Source organism: Panthera tigris, chromosome B3 (genome assembly GCF_018350195.1).
Source record: "Panthera tigris isolate Pti1 chromosome B3, P.tigris_Pti1_mat1.1, whole genome shotgun sequence".
Lineage (NCBI taxonomy): Eukaryota > Metazoa > Chordata > Mammalia > Carnivora > Felidae > Panthera > Panthera tigris.
The window spans coordinates 135187388-135215323 of NC_056665.1; the positions used below are offsets into that span (position 1 = coordinate 135187388).

The 27936-nt window shown below is 53.9% G+C and overlaps 1 protein-coding gene across 5 annotated transcripts in view; it reads right to left on the reverse strand.

Moving 5' to 3' along the window:
- The window catches only part of ITPK1 (inositol-tetrakisphosphate 1-kinase), a 180193-nt gene that overhangs the window by 49522 nt on the left and 102735 nt on the right, over positions 1–27936 (reverse strand). For all 5 annotated transcript variants that reach the window (XM_042990419.1, XM_042990421.1, XM_042990422.1 and 2 more), the window contains 2 exons: positions 24768–24893; positions 253–370 (listed from right to left, as the gene is read on the reverse strand). In XM_042990419.1, coding sequence (XP_042846353.1) covers positions 253–370; positions 24768–24893 — 244 coding nt within the window. The remainder of the gene's footprint in view (positions 1–252; positions 371–24767; positions 24894–27936) is intronic.

The window sequence follows — 27936 nt, forward strand, 5'->3', positions numbered from 1 at the left end:
AACAAAACCGTCTTGAAGTGGTTGCAGCCACTCTCTCTCCCAGTGAGCACCCTGGGGCTTTTCTTTCCTAACTCTGCTGGTCACAGGAGAGAAAAGGGCCCTCCCAAGAATGCGTGCCCCCACGGAATTCAACTGCTACCTGTCCCAAAGGGCCTAAAAAGATCAGACACTCCCCCGCCCGCCTCCCACCCCATGCAGTGGCCTCCCTGTGACTGCCACCGGCCACAGGCACCAAGCCACATGTGTCCGTACCTTTCATGTAGGCCTCGATCTTCCGGATGAGTTCATAGGACTTGGAGCGGTCAAGCAGGGTCCTGATGGCAGGAAGGGGGTCCAGGACAATGGTCTCAGGGTGCGCATCGATGTATTCCTGAAAGGAAAACACACCTCTTCTGGTTGGAGGTGGGGGACTGACGACGACGTGAGGCTTCCGCAAGATGCCATCCCACGTGCCCTTCCCTCATCCATCCCTCCCTTCCCCCTCCCTCCACCAGCCCTGACTTCCGTCTGGGGGTTCACACAGTCTGGGGAAGCTGCCCCCACGCACTCAGCCACACCGAGATCACATGACATTGGTCAGACCAATCAGCATATTCCACCCTGGCCACTGGTTCAGGAGAGAACATGTGACCAGAGTCGATCCAATCAGAGGCAGGCTCGGAGCTCTCACTAGGAATGCTGGGACAAGACCATCGTCTTCCACACTGGGGAGAAGAGGAAGCACAGAGACTGTGCAGCTGGGAGCAGTCACCCTGAGATGCGAAGGCCAGGCCGGACAAAGCCAAAGCTCAGAAATGGAGCCCAAAGGGAGAAAAACAGAGCTGAGAAAAGGGAGCACAACCAGGTCCTGATCAGCTCGTCTGGCCCCTGGATAAAGCCTCACCTGAAACTAGATCTGCTCCATGTGTGGACTGCACTCAAGGAGAGTGGCCCGGCACCCTGCTCTGATAAGGATTCTGAGGCAGGGCCAGCGAGAGCGGAACGCCGGCATTCAGTAGAAGGTCTGCGTGAAGGCTTGTTGACCAACACACCACAGGGCAGCCACCTTGCCTCAAGTGCTCCGGACAACATGCTTCTTCAGTACCTACTAGCTTCAGGGTTAGACTCTGGGCATGCGAGCAGAACTATGGCCAAACCGGCCTTTAAGGAAGTTACGGTCTCCTTGGGAGAAATGACACTAATGCACATGGGGAACAAGAAACTCTAACAGAATTCAACATGAAACTGAGCAAAATATTTCCAGGAAAGGGAAACAAGGATCCCGGCCCTGCCCCTTGTCACCTCCGTGACTACACAAGCCATGCCATAGCAGTGGGCCAGAGCAGCACATCAGACAGACACAGTAAATGAGACCATCCCTCTGGCCCCAAAACACTGCGTTTCTAAGGATAAAAACATGGAGTGCTGGAGTAACGAGAGAGGGGCTCCGAGAAAAGGCTGGGTGTGAGGGAGGCCATTCACCAGCTGTTGTTATTGTCAGCTGCATTGTGCTCTCCTCCACAGATCTGTTCAAGCCCTACTAAGCCCTGGTGCTTGGGAGTGCGACCTTATTTGGAAATAGTGTCTTTACACATGGAATCAAGCTAAAATGAGACCATACGGGATTAGGATGGCCCCTAATCCATTGACTGGTGTCTTTAAGATGAGGACAATTTGGACAGAGAGACACAAAGGGAGAAGACCATCGGACAAGAGAGACAGTGACTGAAGTCGTGCAGCTACAAGGCAAGGCTGGCCAAGGACTACTGGCCACTGCCAGAAAGTAGGAGAAACGCGGGGTACAGATTCTCTCTTGGTGCCTCCAGAAGGAACCAACCCCGCAGACACCTTGACTTCAGACTTCGAGCCTCCTTAACTGTGAGAGGGAAAAAACAAACTCCCGTGTTTTAAGCCACCCAGTTTGTGGTACTTTGTCAAGGCCACCCCAGGGAATGAATACACCAGCTTGATTCATCCCCCTGCCCGCCCAGTCTACCAGATCCGTTTGCGAGGTCAGCAAAGGCCAAGAAACAAAGCCACAATGCTTCTTTTCAAGTAAGCCTTATCAACAAAAAAGAAAGCTCCATTTGGAATTACTCCCCCCCACCACCACTTTTTTTTTCAGTGAACCTATTTTGGTTCCTAGTAATCATTTTTAAGAGCTCTCAACACAAAGCCAGAGATTTATATCTCCTTCTCCTCTGAAATCGGCTCCCCCCCTTGTGTTTCCCACCAAAGTATCTGGTTATGGGCTCATTTGTGTCTTTTTCTTTGAATGTCTAAAAATTTTTTCTGTCCCTAAGGGGTGGCCAGTACATGCTTGTGAGGAGCCCTTCTTCCCATCCTCACATCCACGAACTTCCTGGGGCGGACACGCTCTCATCCCCTCCTCCCTGCACACCCATCCCACAGATGTAAACACAGAAGAGAAGCCACCTTCCTCTTCCCCCTGCAGGAGGCGACTGTCAGCATTCAGCTCAGTGGCTGGCCCACCTGCCGGCTTATACAGAACAAGCCCCCAAGCTGATGAGGGCAAGCCCACATCTGCCACCCACAGGGACCACGAAGGCAGGCTGAGAAGGGTCTTTTTTTTTTTTTTTTTTTTTTTAAGAGAGAGTGTGTGTGAGCAGGAGAGAGGGGAAGAGAGAGAGAGAGAGAGAGAGAGAAAATCTCAAGCAGCCTCCGTGCTCAGCACAGAGCCCGACTCGGAGCTCAGTCCCATGACCTTGGGATAAGGACCTGTGCCAAAATCACGAGGCGGACACTCAACCGACTGAGCCACCCAGGCGCCCCTGGGAAGTGTCCTTAAGGAAGGTGTATCCAGAGATGCCTACAGGCCAGGGACCGTGCCCAGATCCGCTCTCCTACAGCCTCGGCCTCGCCGAAGGGCTTGCAGGCTCCGCAACAGCAACTATCCGTGCCAGCACCACTCTTCTGAACCAGGTCTACACTGCCACAAGAGCATGCCATTCAGGAGACACCAAGATTCCCACATACACATGAAGTCATATCACTGTCTTCACGTAAAAGGTCATTCATTCAACCAACTGCACATCATTCACAGCGCTCAGATCATCGTGCAGAGTACTAGAGACACATGGATGAATGAAAGCCGTTTATGCTTTGCCCTGCTGGATCTGTAACCCTGGCCACTGAATTCACGTTCTGGGTTATGACCTGAAGGCACTGAACTACCCTGACACCCCCCCCCCCCCCCATCGCAACACTCCGGGAAGCAGCCTAGTGCAGAGGGAAGAGTAAGGGCCCAGGACTCAAGAAACCTATGCCCCCACTGTTATCACCTCCCAAGGTCACCTTGCGCAGGTCATCTGGCTTCTCTGGGTCTCAGTTCCCTCATCTGTGACTTAAAAGCCTAAACTGGAGGAAACTGCCGAGTGGTATGTATGGAGGCAGACTTCAGGGCCACACATGGGGCCTGTTTTAGAACTGGACAGATAGCCACCTGCTAGAGGCATTGCGGGTAAAGGTGGGGACCCACACACATGCTTGCTGCCTTCCTTCAAAGAGAAGGCAGTATAGTATCAGAGATGCTCACTTTGATGGGCTAGCCCAATTCTCTCCCAGCAACGGAGTCCCATGAAGTCCGGACATGCTCCTTCCTCCCCCTCAAAAATCACCCCCTCCACCCCAGCCAAGCCCCGAGAGGAGTATCCGAGTGGTTGCTGGACCTTGTTCCACTTTTATGCATTAGGGCAGTGACCCTTAAAGAGAGAACTCAGAATCATTAAGACATGAATTTAAGCCAAACTCACGAGGGAAAGAAATTAGAAGAAACCAAAGGGGAAAATATCTGACAAGCAGGCGCCAACAAGCTTTTGACCCAGGATGAAAGCATCAGTATTAACAGAAGAATTATTCCTAAACACAATCTCTTTTGGGACAAGGACAGAGAGGGCAAAGAAAGAGTTTTTCCAATCGCCCCACTATCCACAAGTGGATTTCCTTCCAAGCCTTTCAGCTTATCTATTGTACCACAGGCCTCATGCATTTTTCACAAGTCTCTTAGAATTACCAAACAAATTGCTGGAAGGGTGAGCGCCCTGTACCGTTTTATCGCCACTCAGAAGAAGAAAGGCCCAAACAGTCTCCATGGCAAATGGTAAACACATGTTCCTTCAGCACGCCTGCCACCGAGCACCTACAAAGGGAGCCTGGACGTTAGGGGGGAGCCTGAAAAGAGGGGAGAGCAGACACAGACGGCCCTGGTCAGGGGGCCAGAGAATGCTGTCCGTTGAGGGGACGAAGGGGCAGAGGCCAGCCAGGTGCCCCCCGACCCAAGGCCCATAGGATGATGATGCCAAGAGGGAAACCGAGCGCTGTCTGCTGGGCTGGGGGAAGTCAACACTTCCCCACTGAGAATGTGAGCCAGATGAGAGAACCGGGGTGAACATCACAGATACCATTTCCTCTGCAGTTCCATTTATGGACAGGAAATGAGCAGGGAGACGCAAGCGTCTGCTCTTATCTAACGGAAAACGCAGGCACAAGTCCCAAGTTCAAATCCTACGTCTACCACTCACCCGAGGTCTGTGAAAAAGAAACCGCAGTTAATCTCTGAGATTCTGTTTCCTGATGCGCAACATGCACATTCTGAATAAAACCTATGTCAGGGAGAGGCTGAGGGCAGTTAAGACCCAGACGGGAAAGGAGTTGGTAGGTAGAAAAACAAACAGGATTCTCATGACTGGACAACGTGTGGCTTCTCGGCAGCAGACCTGACCCAAGGTCTCTGAGCTCATCCTGCCCTGCCCCCTCCAGCAGACCGAGGGGCATGCCAGCCCTGCCCCTGGGGTCAGTCCTTCTGCTGACGCCCGGAGCACCACACAATCCCCTGCCCTGTGGCAGCCCAGGCTCCAGGGTGCACCCCGCCGTGGACCGCTCGGGTCCTGGCCGAGCCCACGACGCCAGCTGGCTCCTTACAGGGGAGTGAGAGAGGCACCCAGCACAATTCCTGCCCCCTCAATTCTCAGAGGCAGAGGGCACTCTGGCCCACTCCCCCGAAACACTGCAGACCCCCTTTTAGAAAGGGCTGATTCATTCTGTAGAGATGCATGCCGAAGTGACTTATGATTAAATATGATGTGTGGAATTTGCTTCAAAGTAACCAGGCACAGGGGACGGTGAGGTAAGGCAGAGGCAAGACAAGAGCGGTCGTAAGCAGTTAACTCGAGGCTGGGTCCTGAGACCCAGCAGTGTGTTAAGGAGTCCACCAAGTATTTTTAAATTCTCTGCAATAACAGAAAATTGGGGGGGGGGGCATGGAGGGAGGGGGCTAAGTAACCAGATGTACCTTTTCTTCAATCCCACACACCTCTCCTGCCAGAGACACGTTCAAACAGCAACACTGTCTTTCCAGAAGGAGCAAGAGGCAGCGAGCCAGATGGGAAACCCAGTGAGAGATTAATTATGGAAAAGATGATAATAAATAAAAATCATCATCATCATAACTTTTATTTTTTTTCTTTTTTTTTCTTTTTTGTTTTTTTTTTTTAAGTAAAGGTGATTTTTTTTTTTTAACATTTATTTATTTTTGAGACAGAGAGAGACAGAGCATGAACGGGGGAGGGTCAGAGAGAGGGAGACACAGAATCTGAAACAGGCTCCAGGCTCTGAGCTGTCAGCACAGAGCCCGACACGGGGCTCGAACTCACAGACCGCGAGATCATGACCTGAGCCGAAGTCGGCTGCTTAACCAACTGAGCCACCCAGGCACTCCATAACTTTTAAATAATAGCAGCCACCACATACCCAGGACCAGCTATACACACACTGCCGGGAAATATGGTTTTCAAACACCATGTCCTTTAATATAAAAATCCTATGAGGTGGGACCCCTGGGTGGCACAGTTGGTTGAGTGTCCGACTCTTGATTTCGGCTCAGGTCATGATCTCACGGTCATGGGATTGAGCCCTGCGTCGGACTCCCCACTGGGTATGAATCCTGGATTCTCTTTCTCCCTCTGCCCCTCCTTGGCTTGTATGTACGTGCACTCTAGCTCTCAAAAAACGACAAAAAAATTTCCTGTGACGTGAGAGCTGAAACTATAAAACTCTCAGAAGATTACACTGGTGCGCATCTTCCTGGCCTTGAATCAGACAACAGTTTCTTAGGCACGATACTAAAAGTACAATCAGGGACGCCTGGGTGGCTCAGTCAGTTAAGCGTCCAACCTCGGCTCAGGTCATGGCCTAGCGGTTCGTGAGTTCAAGCCCCGCATCGGGCTCTGTGCGGACAGCTCAGAGCTTAGAGCCTGTTTCAGATTCTGTGTCTCCCTCTCCTCTCTGCCCCTCCCCTGCTCCCGCTCTGTGTGTGTGTGTGTGTGTGTGTGTGTGTGTGTGTGTGTGTCTCAAAAATAAGTAAACATTAAAAAAAAAAATCTAAAAGTATAATCAATCAAGAAAAGAAAAAATAAACTGGACGCCATCGACATTAAGAGCTTTTGTGAGTCAAGGACACCACCCACCTCAGACCTGGCACACAGGCCTCATCTCATCACACCTGTGACCCAGCCACTGAAAGGCCTCCTGCTGGACCGTGTGTGTGCCTGAGAGCCCAGCCGGGCACTTCCTCACCTCTGGCCTCCATGGCAGGAGTGGGAGATTCAAGCCCAGTGGATGGTTCTAGAAATCTCCCCTGTAGAGGTGGGGAGCTAGGATGGAGGAAGGAGCACCACACAGGGCACTGGGAGCCCCTTCTCCTCTCTAGGCCTCTTCCTCCTCTATAAGGTGGAAGCCAATCCTGTGAAGAGGTTCCATGCATGGGAGCGGGGGGCTGCTGGACCTGGGGTAGAATCCTGCCTTCCCTACTTGCGACTCTGGGCCTCCATAAGCCTCAGTCCTCTTCTGTGAAATGGAGAGGGTCGCAGCCCCTACCTCCTGAGATGTTTTTTTAAAACAGTTTATTGACCACATACCATGCAGTTTACCCACTTAAAGCTTACAATCCAGTGGCTTCCAATATGTGATAGAGTTGTGCAACCAAAAGCATAGTTATAAGATATTATCATCACTTCAAAAAAAAAAATCCCATACCTTTTAGCTATCAGCTTCAATTCACCCATTCCCTCCAGCCCCTGGAAACCACTTTTTGCCTCTAGACACTTGCCTATTCTGGACATTTCTTCTTCTTCTTCTTTTTTTTTTTTTTTTAATTTTTTTAAAGACAGAGCACGAGCAGGGGAGGGGCACAGAGAGAGACAGAGAGAGAGAGAGAGAGAGAGAGAGAGAGAGAGAGAGAGACAGAATCTGAAGCAGGCTCCAGGCTCTGAGCGCTGTCAGCACAGAACCCGACGCGGGGCTCGAACTCACAGACCGTGAGATCATGACCCGAGCCGAAGCTGGACGCTTAACCGACTGAACCACCCAGGTGTCCCTGGACATTTCTTATAAATGGAATCAATGCAGTCTTTTGTGACTGGCTTCTTTCACTTAGCATAACGTTTTTAGGGTTCACTCATGCTGTAGCACGTGTCACTGCTTCATTGTGTTTGATGGCTGAGCAATATTCCACTGTGTAGATATACCGCCTCTGTTGATCTGTTCAACAGCTAACGGGCATCGGGTTTATTTTCATCTTATGGCTACTATGAATTAAGCTCCTGTGAACATTTGTACACAGGTTTTTGTGTAGATGAACGTTTTCGTGTCTCTTGGATTATATACCATATATTCTTGGGTTAAGAATACAAAAGATTGCAAAACTTCTCAGTTCCTCAAGCATGGATATTTTAGGTAGTAATCATAACAATCTGCCATGGCAGACAGGGACACCTGGGTGGCTCAGTCAGTTGAGCATTCGACTCTTGATTTTAGCTGAAGTCATGATCTCCTAGTTCGTGAGTTCGAGCCCTGCGTCAGGCTCTGTGCTGACAGTGCAGAGCCTGCTTGGGATTCTCTCTCTCAAAATAAATAAATAAATTAATTAGTTAATTAATTTTAAAGCCCACCATGGTATACTAATAAACCATTTTTCTGGTTTCTAAAAGCTACAATCACACAAAACGCTAGATTTGACTCACAAAGCAATCTCTGTGGTCTATAGAGTAAACACCTGTATTTTTATTCCCATTTTATAGATGAAAACACTGAGCATCTGAGAGGCCAAGTGACTGGCCCAAAGCCACGCAATCAGCTGCGACTTTGTCAGGATTCAAAACCAGCCATTACAGTGTCAAACCCAAGGCCCCTGCAGTGCACCCTGTCACCTCCCCAAACACAAGTTATGTGGCTGAAGTGCTTTAATTCCCAGAAAGTCTAAGGACCCATTTCGAATCTAAGTGCTGGAGAACCTGTGCACAACTCAGTCAAGCAGGCCTAGAACAGGAAAAGAGAGAGCTGAAGCCTGGGGCCAGCAGTGGGAGGACAAGAACGAAGAGCCTTAGAACTGCCCAGACCACCCACCCCCACCCCCCCCCCCCATGGACCAAGCAGTCTGGGTCTCTGGGAGGCCGCCTATTTGAACGATGGCTTCCTGAGTAGTCCTATCTAAGCACTTACAGAGGAAACCTTAAGCAAGCACTGTGGGGACAGCAAGCCCTGCCTGTTCTTCGGGACTCTAAATGTCCAGAACTCTCAATCTCCAGAGAGGTGGGACAGGAAGCAGCATGGTGAATGCTAAGAAGGAGTCGCCTGCAGGGCCAGGCAAGCTAAGTGCCAGGTTCCCCTGCCAAGCATTCTGCATGTTAACCTGAAGGCTGGAGGGAGAGGCAGAGATGCTTTCTAAGAGGAGAATTTTAGGATTGAAGTCGGTTTCAGAAAAACCCTGCTGGCCAGGAATGGTGTGGGAAGACTGGACTGGAAGCCATTCATGGAACAGGGAGTTGAGGGCATCCAACACGTCGGAGAAAGTTCATCTTCTAGTTTGGTAACCAGCCTCCTTCCTTCCAGGGTCCTTGTTCCCCTCCCCCAGGAAGATGTCACACGGGAGGACAGAAGTCCTCACTGAGAGTGGAAAGAGAAAGAAGGGGCAGGACAGGTTGGGCACAGGCAGGGAAGGAGTGGGGAGCCCACGAGTGGCTCTAGGGAGCAGTCCTGCTCTACAGTTTGATCTGGTGGTGGATACAAGGTGTATCTGGTTTGCGAAATCTATCATGCACTCACTTATACCCACGGTTTTCTGCGTATGTATTATACTTCACCTTATTAAAAAAAAAGGGGGGGGGTGGGGGAGAACGAAAGCACTGAACTAAGCAGGGAAGCAAGGACCTGCTCCCTGCTCTCAGTATAGCCTGCCTTGTCTTCACCTTCTCTGGGACTCCAGCCTTCTACGTGGAGCGGATCAAGGATGGGAAATGGGGCACAATTCCACCACACCTCCCCAAGACCACGGCAGCCATCACCACAGATCACGGCAGCGATCAGCTGGGGATCACAGCACGTGGGATTCAGAATCCTGATCATCACTCGGTTCCAGAAGTTAGATAAGCATGGGCACTCAGGGTGAATCCCACGTGCCATGCACAGAACAAGCTCTCCAAGCTGATTCCGTGAGTCAGGGTTGGCGTGTTTTAATTAGTGCTTAGTCACCAAACGAATGCTGGGGAAGACCTGCGGCCGGTGGAAATTACTCACAGGGGTTTTTATGGGAAAGAGGTAACCCTGGGCTTACTCAACATAATCTCACTCCTTCTGACTCTTCCTGATAGCACAACCCACGCCCAGACCTTCCAGCTGATGACCACAAAGGCTGCCCTTTGAACTAGCTCCTTCCACACCAAGTGCTGGATGAAAGCGAGGAAGCTTCCAGTTCCTAAAGTCTTAACACCAAGATGGAGGTCCCGGCAAGATGTTACAATGAGTTATTATTAATAACTACGGTAATGATGGTGATGATAGCAGCTAACTTTTCCTGCATGCCCACCAAGTAATGGATAGTGTTCTACACACTTTCAGGATCCGACACATTTATTCCTTACAACCAGCCTACGCACTAGGTCCTATTAGCAGCCCCACTGGACAGACAGAAACAAAGACTCAGAGCGCCTCAGTACCTGGCCCAGGCTCTCCGAGTAAGGAAGCAGCCACGATGGCATCTGAATCCAGGCCATCTGGTTCCAGAGCCCTCTAGTTGGCTCGGGGAGGCCTGGCCAAAGGAAAAGCATCTAAATTTTAGCCATGGCCAGGATTTCTCATGTGTGTTCTTATAAAATTTATGTTAAAAAAAGAAAAGTACATCTTTCTCGTGTGCTGTCAACCCAAGCCTCGGCTGTGAGCCTGGTGGCACAGCCTGTGAGATCAAGCACGCGGCCTCTGGTGCGAGGACAAGGTAAAGCACCCGAGAAAAAATGGCAATAGAGTCTGCAAGTTCCTTTGCCAGAGGAAGAGTCACAGACTGTCAGACCTCGCAAGACCTAAGGGCCCCTTAGCCCGTCTTTCCAGAAAGGTGAAAGGAAGTAGAAACAAGCCCGAGGGCACACAGCGAAGCGGCAGAGATGAGCCCACAACCCCATCTCCTCCTCCTGGCACCCCAGGGCCACCCTGGTTCACTCTGCTCCCAAAGGCCCCAAGGAGCCAACACGTTGGGCCAGAGTCTCTGCTTCTATTCCTGAGCCCGGATCAAGACAAACTAACAACAGCCACAAGACAGCCACCTCTCAGGAGAATAAGCAAATGATCGGGCCAGATGCCGGAGTCCACAAAGGCCTCTGGGATGAAGATCCATGCAGCACCAAGGGAAGGACACGTGCAGAATTCTCAGGGCCAGCACGTGCGTCTCCGGACGCACAGGATGCCTGCGGTGAAGGCGGGGGACCCCCGGAGGGAGGACAAACAGATACAACGGTGTCATGAGCAATCACACCATCAAAGGCACAGTACGCTTCTGCAGAAAGTGAACCCCATTCCCGGGAGACTAGCTCCACAGGAGGATGAGGTCATGAGCCGTGCTGAGCAAAGCTTTCTGGGGAGGACAGCTAACGAATCCTCTGCGCAGACTACTGAAGCCATGAAATCAACCGCTGTTCACGGACGTGAAATCATCTGAAGCCAGGGTCAAATGTCCCCCAGGCTAAGCCTTCCCGGCACCACCCAGAATACATGCCTGTTCATTACACCTTACAGAAAATCACATACCACAGACAGTCCTGAGGAATCCACGCTAGACCCAAGTGCCTGGATGCATCAGACTGTGCCAGGCAGCCAACCATGGCCCTAGCCAGACCAAAGCACCCACGGCTGTTCAAGAATCACAAGCCAGGGGTCTGAAGAGGTAGCCAGGGCTGGCATGGGGCTGGGGCTGGAGATTCATGCAGCTGAACCTTGGGAGTAGGCTCCCAGAGGCCAAGAGAAGGTTGTGGCAGCACCTGGTCCATACCAGGGACAGAACTGCCAAGTCCTGCCACACATGGTGCCATTCGCAGTCTACCACTGAGCTGTGCAGTACACACACCATGTAACAGTCCCTGACCATCAGTCGAGGCTTTTTTGCCTTCCAGTCACTGGCTGACCATCTCTTTCAGCCCAGCTGCACCTGGGTGATCCCGATTCCAACACAAAGGACCCTAAGACACTGTGAAAATTAAGGTAGAGGCAGAATTAAGAAATTGGCTTCAGGGCGCCTGGGTGGCTCAGTCGGTTAAGCGTCCGACTTCGGCTCAGGTCACGATCTTGCGGTATGTGGGTTCGAGCCCCGCGTCGGGCTCTGTGCTGACTGCTTGGAGCCTGGAGCCTGTTTCAGATTCTGTGTCTCCCACTATCTCTGACCCTCCCCCGTTCATGCTCTGTCTCTCTCTGTCTCAAAAATAAAATAAACGTTAAAAAAAATGTTTTTTTAAATAAAAAAAAAGAAATCGGCTTCAAGTCCTAAGACTGCCATTAACTTTATGCATACTTCTGAAAGCCACCTAAGTCACTTGTATCTTAGTTCTCCCATCTAAAAACCAGTAGGTTGCAATGATGCATTTATATCCTTTCTGACTTTCCAGTCCTAGGATTCTTTGATACTTTGAAGTGATAAGTGAACAAAAAAAGCTCTTTGGGTCCTGGAGCCCAGGGCCTGCTGCCCTCAAGCAAGTACACAGTGTAAGAACTACACAGAACCCGGTCTTGTTAGGACAGTGACACACATTCCCACAACAGTAGAGGGAAGGACAGGAACACGAATGGCGGATAGCCAATGGCTCCACATCAGGGACAGACATCAGTTCGCTAGCTTGAGCGAGACCACACGTACCGGGACTGCCTTTCTGTGCAGTGACTAAGATAACCCTCCATTCCTTACAGACCCAGCCCTGGTATGTAGAGGGCACCTCCTCACCCGCTACGTCTCTGACTTTTCTAAAATGGCTCCTTGGGGAGAGCTGGCCTTCCACGCCCACAGACACCTTGGTCTTAATCGGCCCTCATTTGTATTCTGGGGAGCTCGCCAGTGTCTGAGACCTCAGCCTGAGGCCTCCCAGAGAACACGAGGCCAGGAAGAGACGGAGCTCCTGAGGAGAGAGAGAGAGAGAGAGAGAGAGAGAGAGAGAGAGAGAGTGTGTGTGTGTGTGTGTGTGTGCGCACGTGCGCACATCGGGGTGGGGGGCACCTCTGCAGCTACAAGGCAGTCGCATTCTGCCCACCCTCACTGGGGGCTCCCCTAAGTGTGGAGAGATGTAAAGGTGACTGGTGAGGACAGAGTAGGGAAGCACTGCCATATGTGAATATGCAGGGATGCGGGTCACGGCACTCATCTGGCCGTGGGGGGAGGGGGGTGGAGGGAATAGACAGGGTTTCCGGAGGCCAGTGCTGCTGGAGGCATAAGGGTCACCGGCATGGGCCACAAGGAGAAAAGGCATTCCAGGCAGAGGGGACAGCAAACGCAGAGGCACGGGGTGAAGGAGGCCGGCATGGCTGGGCAGACATAGGTCTCAAAGGGGAGGTTACGTAAGGCAGAAAGCAGAACAGACAGCTGGAGATACACCAGCCAGGGAGTCTGGATGTGATCCTAAAGCAACAGGGTCCTGTGCCGGGGAGTGGCGGGGCCAGCTTTGAGTTTTGCAGTGACCAGTCTATCGGCACGTGAGGCCCAGGGGCCGAACTTGGAAGGGATGGGCCTGAGCAGTGTGTCCAACACAGCCGGCATTAGGGACATGTGTGCCAGACTCAGCCGTGCAGGAAGGACGGAGCTACTGCCTGACCTCTGGCATGATTTGACAGAGCCGGTGAGAGGAAAATGATGCCCTCTGCCCCTCAGCGTACTTGCTCTCCAGACCCGTTATTTAAACCCGTGAGCTCGGGCTGGGGTGTTCAGGCCCTCACAGCACAGGGAGTTCTGGAGAGAAAGGCGAGGTATGAACACAGGAGCACCAGACAGAAGCGAGGTGGCCTGGGGTCAAGGTCCAGACAGGCTGCGTGAGCCTGGCACAGACACTGCCCTTGCCAGGGCCCTGAGTGCCAGTGGCAAACACAATGGGATGGGGGTACGGTGAGGGTCTGGCACCCCCTGATATTCCAGAACTCTATGCCAAATTAAACCAATGAGAAGCATTTCCAAAAGTGGGGGGGGGGGGGGGCGGGACACAGACCAGCTCTAGGTTGGTGGGAATGTAAACTGATACAACCTTATGGGAAGACACTGGGCACCAGCCGAAATTAAGAACACACAACCTTGGCATTTCCATTCCCAGGTATTCATCCCACGGAACTCCCCACGTGTGCACGCAGATTCGCATACAGATTATTTCATCACTATGGCTTGTTCCTGAAACATCAGTGGGGAGCTGGTTAAGAAAAGGATTTAAAGCAATACCATGCAGCCATGAAACAGAACGAGGCAGCCTGAAGGGCTGATGTGAAGTCATTTCCAAGATCTAGTGTCAGAACAATGGCTTTGTGTGGGGAAGGGAAGACCATCTTTGTTCAGACACACGGGAGCCCCTGAAAAGGTTCAAGGCTGTGGGGAGCCGACTGTGGCTGTGCCTAAGATGGGAAGGGGCCGACTGGGCAGCAGAGGTGGGAGGAGACGGTCAGGACCACTGAGAGCCACACCTAAGGAATCCACCAGAATCACAGTCCATGAGATGACTGGAAAGGTTCACTGGCCCAGGCTAGGCACGAGGTGGGAGAAACACTGGGGCATTCGGGAGGGGCAGACAAAGCTCCCATGGAGCAGAGGGCCAGCAAGGACCACCCCCGCACCCGTCCCTGCTGACGAACAGAATGGTCACAGCACAAGGGGTTCAGGAGGGACAAGGAGAGGTCGGAGCAGCCAGGACCCTGTCCCCACAGTGAGCTGTACAGACTCATACCGCTGATGGGACATCAGACCCTTTCCAGATGAGGGGAGGGGAGGTGCTGTGAGAGGGCCCGAGCGCCCCACAGACCACGGGTTCTCCTGGGCGTGGGGCTCTGCACGCTAGCCTCGGTGTCCCCGCCTTTGGCCTCCAAGTCACGTGTCCCCCAAAGCCAGATGTCCCCCACGACTGTCCATCTGGGTCATCTTCCCAGACAATCTAATGTCATGTGCCTCACTCGGCCACCTGGCGAGCAGCGTGAGCACGACAGTGTGGTCCCCATGGGTGAGAAACTGTTGTTCGCAGTGCTGACAGAAAAGCCTATGGAGAAATTAGCTCCCGCCAAAACATCACCCCAAATGCTGAGGAAGAAAGGGCTGGAAGTAAATAGAAGGCTATTATTTGAGACAGCAAATGCCTTCTCCCCGCCGTTCCCAGGCCCCCATGGAAAACAATCCCTCCCTTTCTATCCCCAGACTTCAGCACCAAACTTATACACGTTCTCCATCTTCCGTCAGCAGAGGCTGGCACAGTGCCTGGCCAGGCTGTTCACCCTGACGAATGTCACATGTTCTGTCACAGCGCCTACGGACCTGGGAAAGGGGCCTGCAGGGCTGGGTGCTGGTCAGAAGGCACCCCTCCCAGGCTGACGCTAAACCAGGAGAGACTAGCATTTCTATTAAGGGGTCGCTGTGGGGGCCACAGGGGGGGGTCCCAGCAGTCACCTGACCCCACGGTCAGAGCTGGCAGCTGAGCAAAGTGAGGACCAGAAGGGGCTGCCCGGTCCCGGGTCACGCAGCAGCTGCCGCACTCCTCAAGCACCTGTTTTAAGCCCCGTGCGCCCCCTCCACACACGCAGGCCCACATGCCCACCTGCTCCCCATGCCCGTCCCCACAATGCTCAGATGAGGCTATGGAGCCACCCTGCCCTCGGGCCACTTCCCAGGATCCAGGCCACAGGGCTGCTTGGCCTGCCCTACACGCCCACCCTCCCCCAGCCCTGCAGCCAGAGCTGAACTCTCAGTTCCCAGAACAAGCCAAGGCCTCCCCGATGCCCACGGACTCCCCTGCGCTTTGCTGGGGGGGTGCCAGCGTTAGTCACAGAACTCGGGGTGCCCACACTGCTGTCGGTGGGGGTAGAGGAGTCGTGTGGAACCAGTGCAGGCTTTGCAGCACGCTGCTGAACTCTGGGAAGGCCAAGGGCCACTCTAGCCAGAGGTGCCTGGGCCCCTACCTCTGTGCTCAGCTGCCCCAGCCTCCCAGCCTCCAGTACAGGCCCCAGCCGCACATGACAGGGAGCCACTGCTGCCACACCACACCCCGTGGCAGTGACCATGGGGCCGCAGACCACTGACTTCCCAGTGTCCTTTTCGGCCCTGCTCTAACCAGCAAGCATTGGGTATGCTCACTTTGTATGCTCTTCCCCTGGGCAAGTGCTTCAGCCTCACCGGCTTATTCAGTGTCCTCTGTGCCTGTCCTGCCAAAGAGCCTGGTAGACGTGCCCCCCCGGCCTGCTCCACGATCACCCCTCAGTCAAAAGGCCTTAAATTTCGACCTCAGTCCCAGTTGTCAACTCCTCAGAGAGGCGGCAGGATGAAATGGCAAGAACTTCCCTGTTAGACAAGCCTTGAGTTTCCTTCTTCCTAGAACTTCCCATAATTGGAGATTGTGTTCCTTTTTCCTATTTGCTTGTGTTTTGTTTGCATTCTCCTTCCCCACACCCTGCATACACACACACAGATACACCTCTGTGGGGGCAGGGGCCCAGTCCACCTCATCTGTCTTATTGATCACTGTACCTGCAACTTCTTTGAGGATTTCTGGCACAGAGGAAGTGCTCAACTAAGACTCGTTGAATGAATGACATTAACAGATCTTCAATGACTGATCTTAGAGATCAATGAACAGGCTGAGAGGCGCAGGCCGGGTCAGGGGCTAGAAGCAAGTGGGTGTGGGCGGTGGGAGGCCTGAGACAGTGGGCATGGACCCCACCAGCATGAGCTGTGCAGGGAGGGGCTCAGAGAAGGAGGGTCCTCATGCCTCGGAGGACTGAGGTCAGCAGAGGCCGGCTTGGCTGGTGAGAAGCTTTGTGATTTACCAAAGGTGAAGGAAACCACAATGGCTTAACTGTGAGCGTACAGCATACCCTAACCCTAACTCTAACCCTAACCCTAAGAGCATACGGGGAACGTGGAAGCCAAGTCAGGAAGTCATGGCCCCAAAACAGGCCAGGAGGAGGATGGAAGAAAGCGAGCTTTCTGCTACAGGTGTTACCAAAGGAAGAATCCACGAAGACTCCAGACCTCCTGGCCTGAAGAGCCCAATCCCCAAAACTCAGATACTGTATCCAATGAGGGCTCAGTATCCACGCTTTTAAATCAGAAGGGCTTCACTTACCCACCGGAGCTCTCACAGCTGCCGAGCTCCCAGAAAGGCAGGGGTCTCGACCCAGGGGCGAGCCTGCCCCCAGGAGACACGCAGCAGTGTCCGGAGACAGTTTTGGCTGTCACAATTGAGGGTGGCGCTCCTGGCACTTAGTGGGTGGGGCCCAGGGATGCTGCTGGACACCCCGCAGTGCACAAGATGGCCCCACAGTACAGAATCATCCAGCCTAACAAGTCAACAGTGCCGAGGCTAAGGAACCCTGAAACTACGTGCATAAAAGTTCCTTCGTCAACCCTGGAAAAATTTATTACTAACAAACGTTAGGATTTCTGAAACCCAATGCACCTCAAACCCTGACTGCCTCCCTCCCCCGCGCCCCCCCCCAACACACACATGGCCAGTGTGCTGGGTCAGAGCTCAGGCTCCCAGGGCAGCCGGCCCCTCCCACTGTACCGCCTGGTGCTGTACAAAGTCCTGCTCTGCTTGGGGCTGGTAACAGGGTCATAAAGTCGTGGGTCTGCCTGGGGGACCGGTCTTCCTCTCCACACAGGAAAGGCCCTGCACACAGCTAATGGCACTAAATGGCACCAGCCTCCCCTGGGGAGAAAGAATGATTCACCGTCACCGCCTGATCTGGGCGCACAATGGGCAGATTGTGTGGCCATCTCCACCATGGCGGGGGGTGGGGAGGGTGGCCTTGTAACCCAGGGCAGGAGTCATGACGAGACTGACTTCATGGCCACCTCAGGACAGGATCTGTCCTCTGAGGCCAGGGTCACCAACTATGCCCAGTTCTGCCTCCCCTGGCACCTGCTGGTTAACGTTTATCACTGTGCAGCACCAGCTGGGTCGGAGGCAATCCCAGATGGTGGTGACCTCTTCCTTCAGGTGCCCCTGCATCACTGGCCCTCACACCCCAAAGCCATCCTGAGGCCTATCTGAAAGAGCACGAGCTATGATCCTGGCTCCGACGTGTTTGGACTAAGCAACCCCGGGCGAGTACCTTAACTTCCTCGGGCCTGTATCCTTACCTGGAAAACGGGGAAGTAACTCCATTCTCCCAGGCACTGACAGAAGCACAAAGTGAGATAAGAGATGTGGAGCGCCCCGGGCACCGAAGGCCAGCTGGGACCTGCTCGGGAAGCGGTAGCCTCTCGCAGGGCTCCACGGTGGCCGCCCAGATCCTTTGCTGGCGCCCAGGGTTCCGATTCTGACACCACCAGCCAGGAGGCCACAGGCCACTAAGCGCTGCTTCCAAACTGACAGAAACTCGCTTAATTTACATCAGGTTTAGGTATCATCTCCCTAATCAGGTTAGAAGGCCTGGAACAACAGAATCTGGTTTCTTCTGCTTCCCCTCCATCCCTCCAGCTTGCGGCACAGAGCCCCAGGCTGGCGGCCCACCCAGTAAACATCTGAGGTTGGAAGGGTTTGATCCAGCGCGGCTGGGAAATCATTTCTGAGCCCTAGGGGTTGGGGGCCGCGCAGAGCTCTGGTCTTGGAGGTGATCACCGCTGCTCACGGCAGCCACCTTCGGAGGTGGCCGCCGCAGCTTTCAATGTCCCCATCCTACGGTGCCATCCCAGCACGTTCCCTGGACGGCAGGTGGGGCGACTGGGGAGGGGCGGAGCCGGGCATGTCCCCCGACCACCACCGGGCCCTGCCTTTAGTTGAAGTCAGTGCTCATTTCACAAAGAACACCTCCAATCTGGGGACATTTTCATAATCGCTGCCTCACTGACTACAATCGTGACTGAGAACTCCTAGGTCAGCTGTGACGCGCAGCTACTGTCCATATGGTGGTGGTTGTGGTGGGGTGGCAGTAATAATAATAATAATAATAATAATAATAATAGGCTGGCATGATGGAAGGGTCACTCAGTGCTACACCTGTCATGACGCCCCAGGCACCACTGGTAAGGAAGAGCGGGGGACCACGTGTACACGCGTGCACACGCTCGGAGCAGGCACCGCTCCAAGGGCACTGTGCCTGTCAGCTGCTCAAGCCTCACAGCAACTGCCACGTTTAAGCCTCAGAAGGAAAGCGCACGGTGGGGCTGCTGGATTACTGTCACCGCAGACGGCCCCCTGGCCCGCAAGCAGATCATAAGTGCCTGACTCCCTGCGGTCAGTCACGGCCACGAGAATCAATGAGGCCACGGCACGCGTCACCCTGGGGCAGAAACTATGAGCCAGAGCGCGCTTCGCGGATTTCTCTTCCTTCTGCCGTGAGGACCGGTCTGCTGCCGCTCTGTCACCCCAGCTCTCAGGCGTGCAGAGCTCAGCCTGCCCTCTGACGACGTGGGCCCCAGGGTAGGAACAAGCCCGCGCTGAGTTGCAGGACCCGCCTGTTACTGCGGTGCGGCCGAGCCTGTCTGGACAGACCAGAGCAGGAAGGGCCTTGGAAGCCATCTCCTCCGACGTCCGAGGAAACCGGACTCTGAAGCTAGACTGGGAGGCAGCGGCAGGCCACACATGGGCCCCAGCAGAGGCCCCTGCCTGGCCTCCGAGGCCGTCAAGCCCACGTCAACACACTCGGTCCTCCCGCAGCCCCGGGAGGCAGGGACTAGGACTGCCCCTATTTTACAGATAAGGGAACTGAAGCACAGGGGAACTTAAAAGACATTCCCAAAGCCAACCAGCAGGAAGCGGTGGGGAGAGCTCTGAACCCAGGCAACGGACTCCCGTGCCGGTGTTCCAAACCGGTCTGCTCTGGGGGATAATAACAGGCCAGAGGAAGAAAAAGGCAAATCTGTGGGCTCCAGACATCTATGCACGAAGTGTACAAAGGGCTCCAGGAAAGGTATACAAATGACCAACGAGCACACGGAAAGATGCCTGACAGCATCGGCCATCATCAGGGAGACTTAAATCAAAACCACAAGATATTTAAGTCAAATTTAAATCAAAACCACTTCACCCCCGCTAGGATGGCTAAAGTCAGAGCTGGGTAAGTGCTGGTGAGGATGTGGAGAAAGCAAAACCCTTCTGCGCTGCTGGTGGGCATGTGAAACAGTGCGGCTCTAGGAAAAACAGTCTGGTGGCTCCTGGATCGAGTAACAGTTGCCACGTGGCCCAGCAATCCCCCTCCTGGGCGTATATTACCAGAAGGAATGAGAATGTGTACATACAAGCTTACAAGTGGTATTCTTAACAGCCAGAAGATGGAAACCCGTCACCTGATACCTGGATACACGACGTGGTGTATCCAAATGGAAGCTTACAGCCATCAAAAGGAAGGAAGCACCATTTCGCACCACGACAGGGATGAACCTGGAAAACGTTATGCTAAGTGAAAGAAGCAGTCACATGCGGTCCAGTGCTCTGTGATTCCGTTCCTATGAAAAGTCCAGAATAGGAAAATCTACAAAGACAGAAAGTGGTGGCTACTCAGGGCCGGGAGGGGAGGTGACGGTTAAAGATTTGGGGTTTCTTTCCAGGGTGAGGAAAATGTCCTAAAATGGACTGCACAGATCTATGAATACACTAAAACCCATCGATGATACACTTTAAGTGAGTGAACGGAATGGCATGTGAGTTCTATCTCAATAAACCGGTTTTTCAAGATGAGGGGTGGGGGGTGGGGAGCCGAGCTACTGAGAGTTGATTCAAAAAGCTGGTTCCTTTCAGGTAAAACAATCATTTAAAAAAACCAACTGTGCAAAGCGTGCCTTCTCTGCCTGCAACCAGGAGGCGAGGAAAGAGCTCCCTTCCCAGATCCATTTCATACAATCAAAGGGCTGCCGGGGACCTGAGAGGGGAGTGGGGCATTGCCCCTCATGGGCCTGTCGTGGGCCTGTGGTAGGGGCGCTCAGAGGATCACAGGGGCCCTGGGATGAGGACGGGGCAGTGCTGAGCCCCCAGGGGCATGATGAGCTCTCTCTTCACTGCAGAAACTGCCAGGCTCCAAAGACTATGGTGTCCTCACTACTCAGAGTTCATCTTGCCTTGGCAATTTCCCCCTCCTAAGCAGGCCCTCTCTCATTCCAGTGAAATCGGATCTTCTCACTCTAACCCCCGGCCTGCAGGATAAAGTCCAAGCTCCCCAGCCTGTTCCTCCTGCGGCTCTCCACACCCCAAGGCTTCCCCAGGCGCACCCACCAGGCAGCACGATCTGCCTCATGAGCCCTCCCTGTGTCCCGTTCCCAGCTGTCCCCTGGAGCCATTTGCTCCTTTCTCTGACCCACCAGGATGCCCTGCACGAAGCCAGCACTGCAAAGCCAGCACCACAAAGCTCCTTCACTGCACAAACACACGGGCACAATTCCTACGTAGCAGGCACCACGGGAGGCAGTGAGGATAGCCGGTGAGCTCAGAGCAGATGCGATCCCCGCCCCTGCAACTAACAACCCCCAGAGGGACAGACAGACAGTAGGGACTGATAAAGCATGATGTGATTCCAAAGTGAGGGAAGGAAAAGCATAAAACTACGAGGGCCTGGGATGGCAGATATGTCCTTGGTGAGATAATCAGGGAGGTATCCCTAAGGAAGGGGCACCTGAGCTGAGAGCGAAGAAGGAATTTCAAGCACAAGAACAGCTTGTGCAAAGGCACTGAGGTGGCCAAGAACTCAGAGCTTGAGGGGCAGGTGGGACAAGATGAAGATGTGGAGAGAGGCAACGGCCGGATCACACAGGCCTCGTGGGCCTTGTTAAAAACGGAAGTCTTTGTTATGGCTGCAAAGAGACGGTACGTGGTTAGACACCAGGAGGTGATCAGATCTGGCTTTGCCCTAACTCATCACTCTGGCAGCTGTGAGGACAGCTCCTGGGTTCCTGCTCGGTCTCCCCGCGGGGCTCGGCCTCGCGTGGAAGGTGCTCGGCAAACAGCGTGTCGCGCAAAGAACAGCTCCGGTATTCAGACTAGGGGTTCCGGGACTATCTGTGGAACACTTCACAATCTCCCAGCCTAATCAAGACAGGAGAAGAGGTGTCAGTTTAAACTCAAACCTCATTTTTCCAAGCTCATTCAGGGAAAGCCCCAGGATGATCCTCCTAGAAAGCTCCACATGCCCCACAGAACACAATCACTGTAACCCTTCTGGGCAATTCTGGGGCTGGAAGGGGCAGCAGAAGGTCTGCCCCCAGCCCCTGTCTTGCCAGGTTGCCCTGGATGCCACAGTGAGAAGAAGGTTCTCCAAGCATCCCTGAGGAATTAGCTTCAGAGGCCAGGGCTCCCCTGAGCACGGGGACAGGGACCCTCCCACCACCGCAGCCCCACTTGCCAAAATGGGCAGGGCCCTCAAGGTCTGTGCACTGATACATGAATCTCGGGCAGAGAGACAGCAGCACCAGGCTGCTGGCTCCACATGAACCCTGGTGCAGAAAAACAACTGAATCATCCTGATAATTCTCCAAGCAAAGCTCTCTTGGGGCCAATATTAAAAAGAGAGAAAAAAAAAAAAAAAAAGACTTAAGTAGTAGTTTCTATGGCAACCAGCTTTAGTGATCTGCAGTGAACCCCAGGCCCACACCCTCCAACCTGTCCTCAAAGGCAGCCAGGAAAAAAGCATAACCTCTCGGCTCTGAGAATGCCTTTCTATCTCAGGCTAAAGGCCTCATGGCAGCCTCCCGGGAGCAGAATGCCATAGGGCTGGTCAGAACACCTCAGACACTCCTCTTCCTTGACTCACTTCTCCTGCACTCAAGTACTGCATCTGGAGAAGGCCCTTCAAGACAAGCCCCTTCTGGGGCAAACCATTATACTCTGTTTTCTTATTCACGACAAACTGCAGAAAGGCCAGCTTTGCAAACCCAAGCCCTGGGTTCTGCTTCCCCGCTATTGACCCTATGGTCCTTACCCACCCAAGCCAACATCTCCTTGTTAAAGTCCAGCATATATATTAAAACAAGAATCTGAAAACAAGGGACGTGACCAAGGTCAAGCGCCAGTTTATCGGGTCTGGCTCTGAATCCTATAGCAGAAGCGGGTGACCAGGTCAGCGCTGACAGTGACTTGATGGCAGGAGGGAGGCTGGAGTGTAGCCGACCGGGCCTCTCCCCTGGCCCTCACCCGGCGTCCCTTGGTCCTTCTCTTCACCGGCCCCCGCCTGTCCCCTCTCTTCCTGGGGCCTCTGGAAAGCCCAGCCTGTCACCCTTTTCCCTAAAGGATTGTTCTCTTCACAAAGGAGGAAACGTCCTGGCCTTATCAGATATCCGGCTTCATGCTCGAGCACAGAGCACAGTGAAAATTTATCCCAAAAATACCAAGGCTGGAAGGTTATACTGAGGTCACCTCAGTCATCTGAGGGCTGGCCGAGCATGTGTGCCCTGACTGGGACAGGCTCCAGGGAACCCAGTCAAGACTTCCCTGGGAAATGCACCCGGTGGCTGAAACCTCGAAGCCACACGTCCCCACATCCCACCCCCTCCCCCAGCCCTGCGGAACTTTCTCTTCTACCAAGAACACAACACAGGGGACCCAGTTCTCCTTCATGGTTTAGCCATCCCCTGCCCGGGATTGTGGGCTGTGCATGTGTTTATGGGGAGTGAGGGATGGGGATCCCCCCATGGGAGGTTGGTCAGGGCACTGAGGCAGGCTGGGGGCTACACCCTTGATCTAGGAGGACAGCAGGAATGTAACAGTGGTGGCCGTACTCAAGTCCGAGAGGCAGAAGCAGCTCCTTTATGCACACGGACGTTTACTTCTCACAGCAACCTGTCCATCCTAAGGAGCAGGAACTAGCAGCATCCCCATTTTACAGAAGAGGAAACCAAGGCTCAGGGAAGTCACGTCACCAAAGTGGCAGTTGACCTTCTACTAAGCACCTGCTGGGGCCCGAGCAGTGTCAGGTACTCCAGCCAACATCATACAAAGTTTTCCTGATCCTAATACCATTGTATAGATAAGAACACAGAGTCTCAGCAAGGTCACGGAGGAGCCCGAATGCGCCTTTCCCACGGCCTCCAGCCCTATGAAAGCGGGAGGGACTTCAGGTGGTCGGCAAGGCAAAGGCCCTGAAGGACGCGACATGGGGGCAGCACCCCCTCCCCCCGGGATGGGGGCCACCGGCAGGCCACACCTGCTTCTGGGCTGCTTGCACACAGGATGTGGGGATCTGTGGCCAAGCTGGCCAAGGAGGGGGTGAGAGTCACAGGGAGGCAAGTAGGGCCCTGGACACATGGAGGAAAGAAAATGCTGTCAGCAGGAGGGCTACCGTGTGGTGAGGAGACTAAGGAGAGTCCCCTTTGTCCTGACAGAGAAAGACAGGACGTCACATCTCCAATTATCACACGCTGACAAGTGCTCGCTCAAGCATCCCCTCCCGCTAGGGAGGCCCTCCATTCTGGCTGCATTTTCACTGATAATATGACTTTGTTTTTCGTAACCCTCGAGCTGCTTTCCAGAGGAATGAATCACGGTCTTGTCCACGACAGAGAAAACCCAGGGCAAGTCAGCGGGGGCAAAGGCAGCACCTCCCGAGGTGGCGGGTGGGTCATCACGGGGTCAAGATCTGGGAGGCTGTGGGAGGAAATGGGACCGGGAGGAGGGACCAGCCAAGAGGATCCAGTCCACGCTCAGAGACAGGCACGCAGGGGTCAAAGCAGTCGGCACAGCGAGGGAGCTTCCCACCAAGGCAGGACTCGGGGAGCTAGTGAGGCTATTGTTATTTTTTTTAAGTTTATTTATTTACTTATTTTGAGGGGGGGGGGCAGAGAGACACAGGGAGAGAGAAAATCCCAAACAGGCTCTGCACTGTAAGTTCAGAGCCTGATGCAGGGCTCAATCTCACAACTATGAGATCACGACCTGAGCAGAAACCAAGAATCAAATGCTTAACTGACTGAGCCACCCAGGCGCCCCAAGGGTGTTCTACTTCAAAGGCCCCTAGGATTCCCTTTCTCAAAGCCTGGCAAGAGGGTCCCACCCCTCATGCCAACTCAGAACCACTGACTGTGACTGTATGTGCTGAGGGTGTGGGGGTCACATCTGGACTCCACAGTGCCCTGATCTACACAGGTAGAGAGCAGAGGGGGTGCCAACCATGCCCTGGATGGACCCCATTTTACACCCAAAGAGACGGAGGCCCTGGCAGGGAAGCACCTGACCCCAGGCCATGTGCTGGGGCAGCAACAGAACCATTACCACGGACTACTCAGCAAGACAGCTGCTATGGCTTTAGAGATGCACAGAGCCCTTCTCAGGCCTTCCCTCCTCACCATCCCTGCTCACCTGGAACCTGTGTACCAGCTCCAGGGACTGGCTGTCATTCTGGTCGGCTTCAAGGATGACATCCGTCAGCTTGTGGATGATGACGTCCAGGGGGCCTTGTTCCTCAATTGGCCGGCTAAGGTTCAGCTGCCAGGGGAGACAGAAGGACACCGAGAAAAAGAAGAACGTCAGCACCTGGGCCAACTGTCCCCACCGTACTCCCCACCCCTCCGCCTGTCCCTGACGCACTGGGGAAACACGGACGGGACAGAGAGCACACACCCACGAAGATCCCAGACTCCTCCAGGGCAGGGCCCGAGCCCCATGCTACCCCGCTTATAGAAGACACACACATGAAATCGAGGCATCTACTGGTTAAGCAGGCATCACTACGAAATCGTTTTATAGAGAAAACGTATACTGAACGTGTCCCATCTGGTCCATGACCTGGATTTTTCAGGTAGGGAAACGAGGGCTCTGAAGCCACACAGCCGGGTCTAAACTGAGATCTAAGGAGACACGCTTCCCACGAAACTACAGTCTCAGCAAAGCTGTGATCTTCACGAACCAAAGAGGCGCTGCTTTCACAGGCCGGCAGCTTGCACTTCACACAGAAATCAGGGCTCATCACAGACACGGTGAGGGAGTGCGGGGCTGCCTGGAGCCCGTGAGGCGCAGCTGGCCCCGCTCCACTGGGGGCTGTGTTTATTTTTTCAAGAATGCGGGGTTAGGAAGATCACACCCCCAGGGAGCCAGAGCCGCCCAGCTGACAGACAGTCGGCATCACCTGACCCCAAGACAGGAGCACCTGCCAACAGCCAGGACGGCCTGACCCCGCGCTTCCTGACCTGCCAGATGTCTGCCGCCCGGCACACGGCCACCGCCACCTGCAAGGCCGGTCCCTCGGAGGCAGCGGCGCCAGCCCGGCACCTGGCTGACCCCCTGGATGGCCTCAGGAGAGGCCAGAGAAAGCCACCGGCCCCACCCCTACACCCATCCCCGCACAAGTGGGGCTCCCTCCAGGAGTCAAGGCTGACTGTTTCAAAGTTGCGAGTAGAGAAATCGCAGTGACGGCTGCACACGTTCACTCTGGGTGATAAAAACTACGTTTTCATGCTCCAACCATGGGGATAAGAGGTGATTTTACAAATGAGGAGAGTGGGGAATATGGACTTTGGAAACCTCACTAGGATCTGCCAGCGGGAAAGTGGTGGTGCTCACAGGCACATGCGAGGCTGGGCTTGTCACTCAGTGCCCCCGGCCCCATCCCTGACCCTCTGTGAGCCTTGGGAGGCTGTCCTCTAGTGCCACAACCACCTAGCGGCCCTGTCCTCTGGCCGAGTGGCCAACTGGAGGCACGTGAGAAGAAGGGAGAGGGAAAAGTCTGGCTGTCTGTTCCCACTGTCCTCACGTCCCCGCCGTATTTCTGCCAATAGCCACCATCCCTGCCAAGCAGACAGTCCCTCCGCTGCCTCTGGGCCCCCGTACACCACCTTCCCTCCCCTTGTCCCCTCCGGCCTGGGGTGGTGACAGCTTGCCACTCTTGGGGTGCCTCACCACATCCTGCTGGCTGCTTTGACCCAGCCCACACCTGTCATCCTCTCTTATTTAAACTCTTATCTAATTAAACCTTCAGAAAGTACCAGCTCTTTCCTCGTGGTATCCTTAACTCCTTGTTGTTGTTGTTTTTAATATCTGCCAGAAAAGATGTTAAGGGACTTCTCCTATTTAAAAAAAAAAAAAAAAAAAAATCCCAGGGCACCTGGCTGGCTCAGTTGGTTAAGTGTCCAACTCTTGATTTCAGCTCAAGTCATGATCCCACGGCTAGTCAGACCAAGCCCCACATCGGGATCTGCGCTGACAGTGTGGAGCCTGCTTGGGATTCTCTCTCTCTCTCTCTCTCTCTCTCTCTCTCTCTCTCTCTCTCTCTCCCCCTCTCTGCCCCTCCCCTGCGTGTGTTCTCCCTCTTTCTCTCCCTCAAAAATAAATGAACATTTTTTTTTAATCCCATGGATCTCACAATAATACTGAAAGAGACTCTTCCCACCCCATGGTGACTAGCCTGTATACAGAACAAAAAGTCAGACTAGCTGAGAAGCCGACCTTCCCTTCTAGGGCTCCTGGGTGGGAAGGGAAGCAGCACTTGCTATCCTCACATCAAGCCCCAGAGCTAAGGGTGACATTGTCACCATCACAGACCAGGACACCAAGAGCCCAAGGCACCCACTAAGTGGCCAGGCAAGGCAATGCGACTGGGAAGAGGCCCAGCTGGGGCCTGGATGGAGGCCAAACAGTAGCCCCTGTGGGCTCAGCCTGCAGCCGAGCTGCCCAGTGTGCTGGACCAATGCACGAGCCCGGCTCATCATCCCCCCGGGCCTCAGTTTCCCCTTCGACAAACAGAGGAACTTGCAAGGACCCTTCTGGTTCTGTCTGTGGATTCGGTATTACATTCCCATCCAACTCCACTTCCCAGGAAACCAAAAAACGAGAAACAGAACTTGAAGGAAGAGACCAAAGCCGGTGGGAGGTGCTAACCTGGGCAAAGAACAGCAAATTCGCAAGAGATGCCATAGGCCCCAACCCATTTTTGCCGTAACCCGTGGCTCCACCATGACAGGTGCCACAAACAGGAGACTGATATTTTCAGACCAAGGCAGCTAGAAATAGAAGAGAACTGGGTCACATGGGAGATGCTGGGTTATCGGAAGCTCCATCCCCACTCCTCCAAAGAGAAGCTTCCAGGTCTCCTGTGCAGTATGAGGGGACACAAATGTGTCCCTGTGGTTTTGGGGAAGGAGGTGGACAAGGGAGATACCCCTGGCTCGTCCCTGCCTGACATCAGCCTGCAGCCTGCAGACCTGACAGGCATGGGCTGTTTGGAAAACAAGCTCTCCACGTTCCCGGCCGCTCCACTGAAGGTAAACAGTTGAGTTCTGGAAGCCAGCCACCTTCCTTTGTATATTTTCCAAGCATTTTTATGCCAGTAAAACCCTTTCACGAGAACGGCAACTTGGGACACACATCAGGCCTGGTCTGGTCCTGGCTCGGCCGTCTCTCTCACGGCAGCATCTCTGCTGAGGCCTGAGTGGAGCTGTCACTGGTTCCAGAAGGTTCCCCAGCACATCTTCTCCTCAAGTAGCCAGATAAGCCATGATCGCCCTAAGGGATCTATCCTCCTACAAATGCCTCG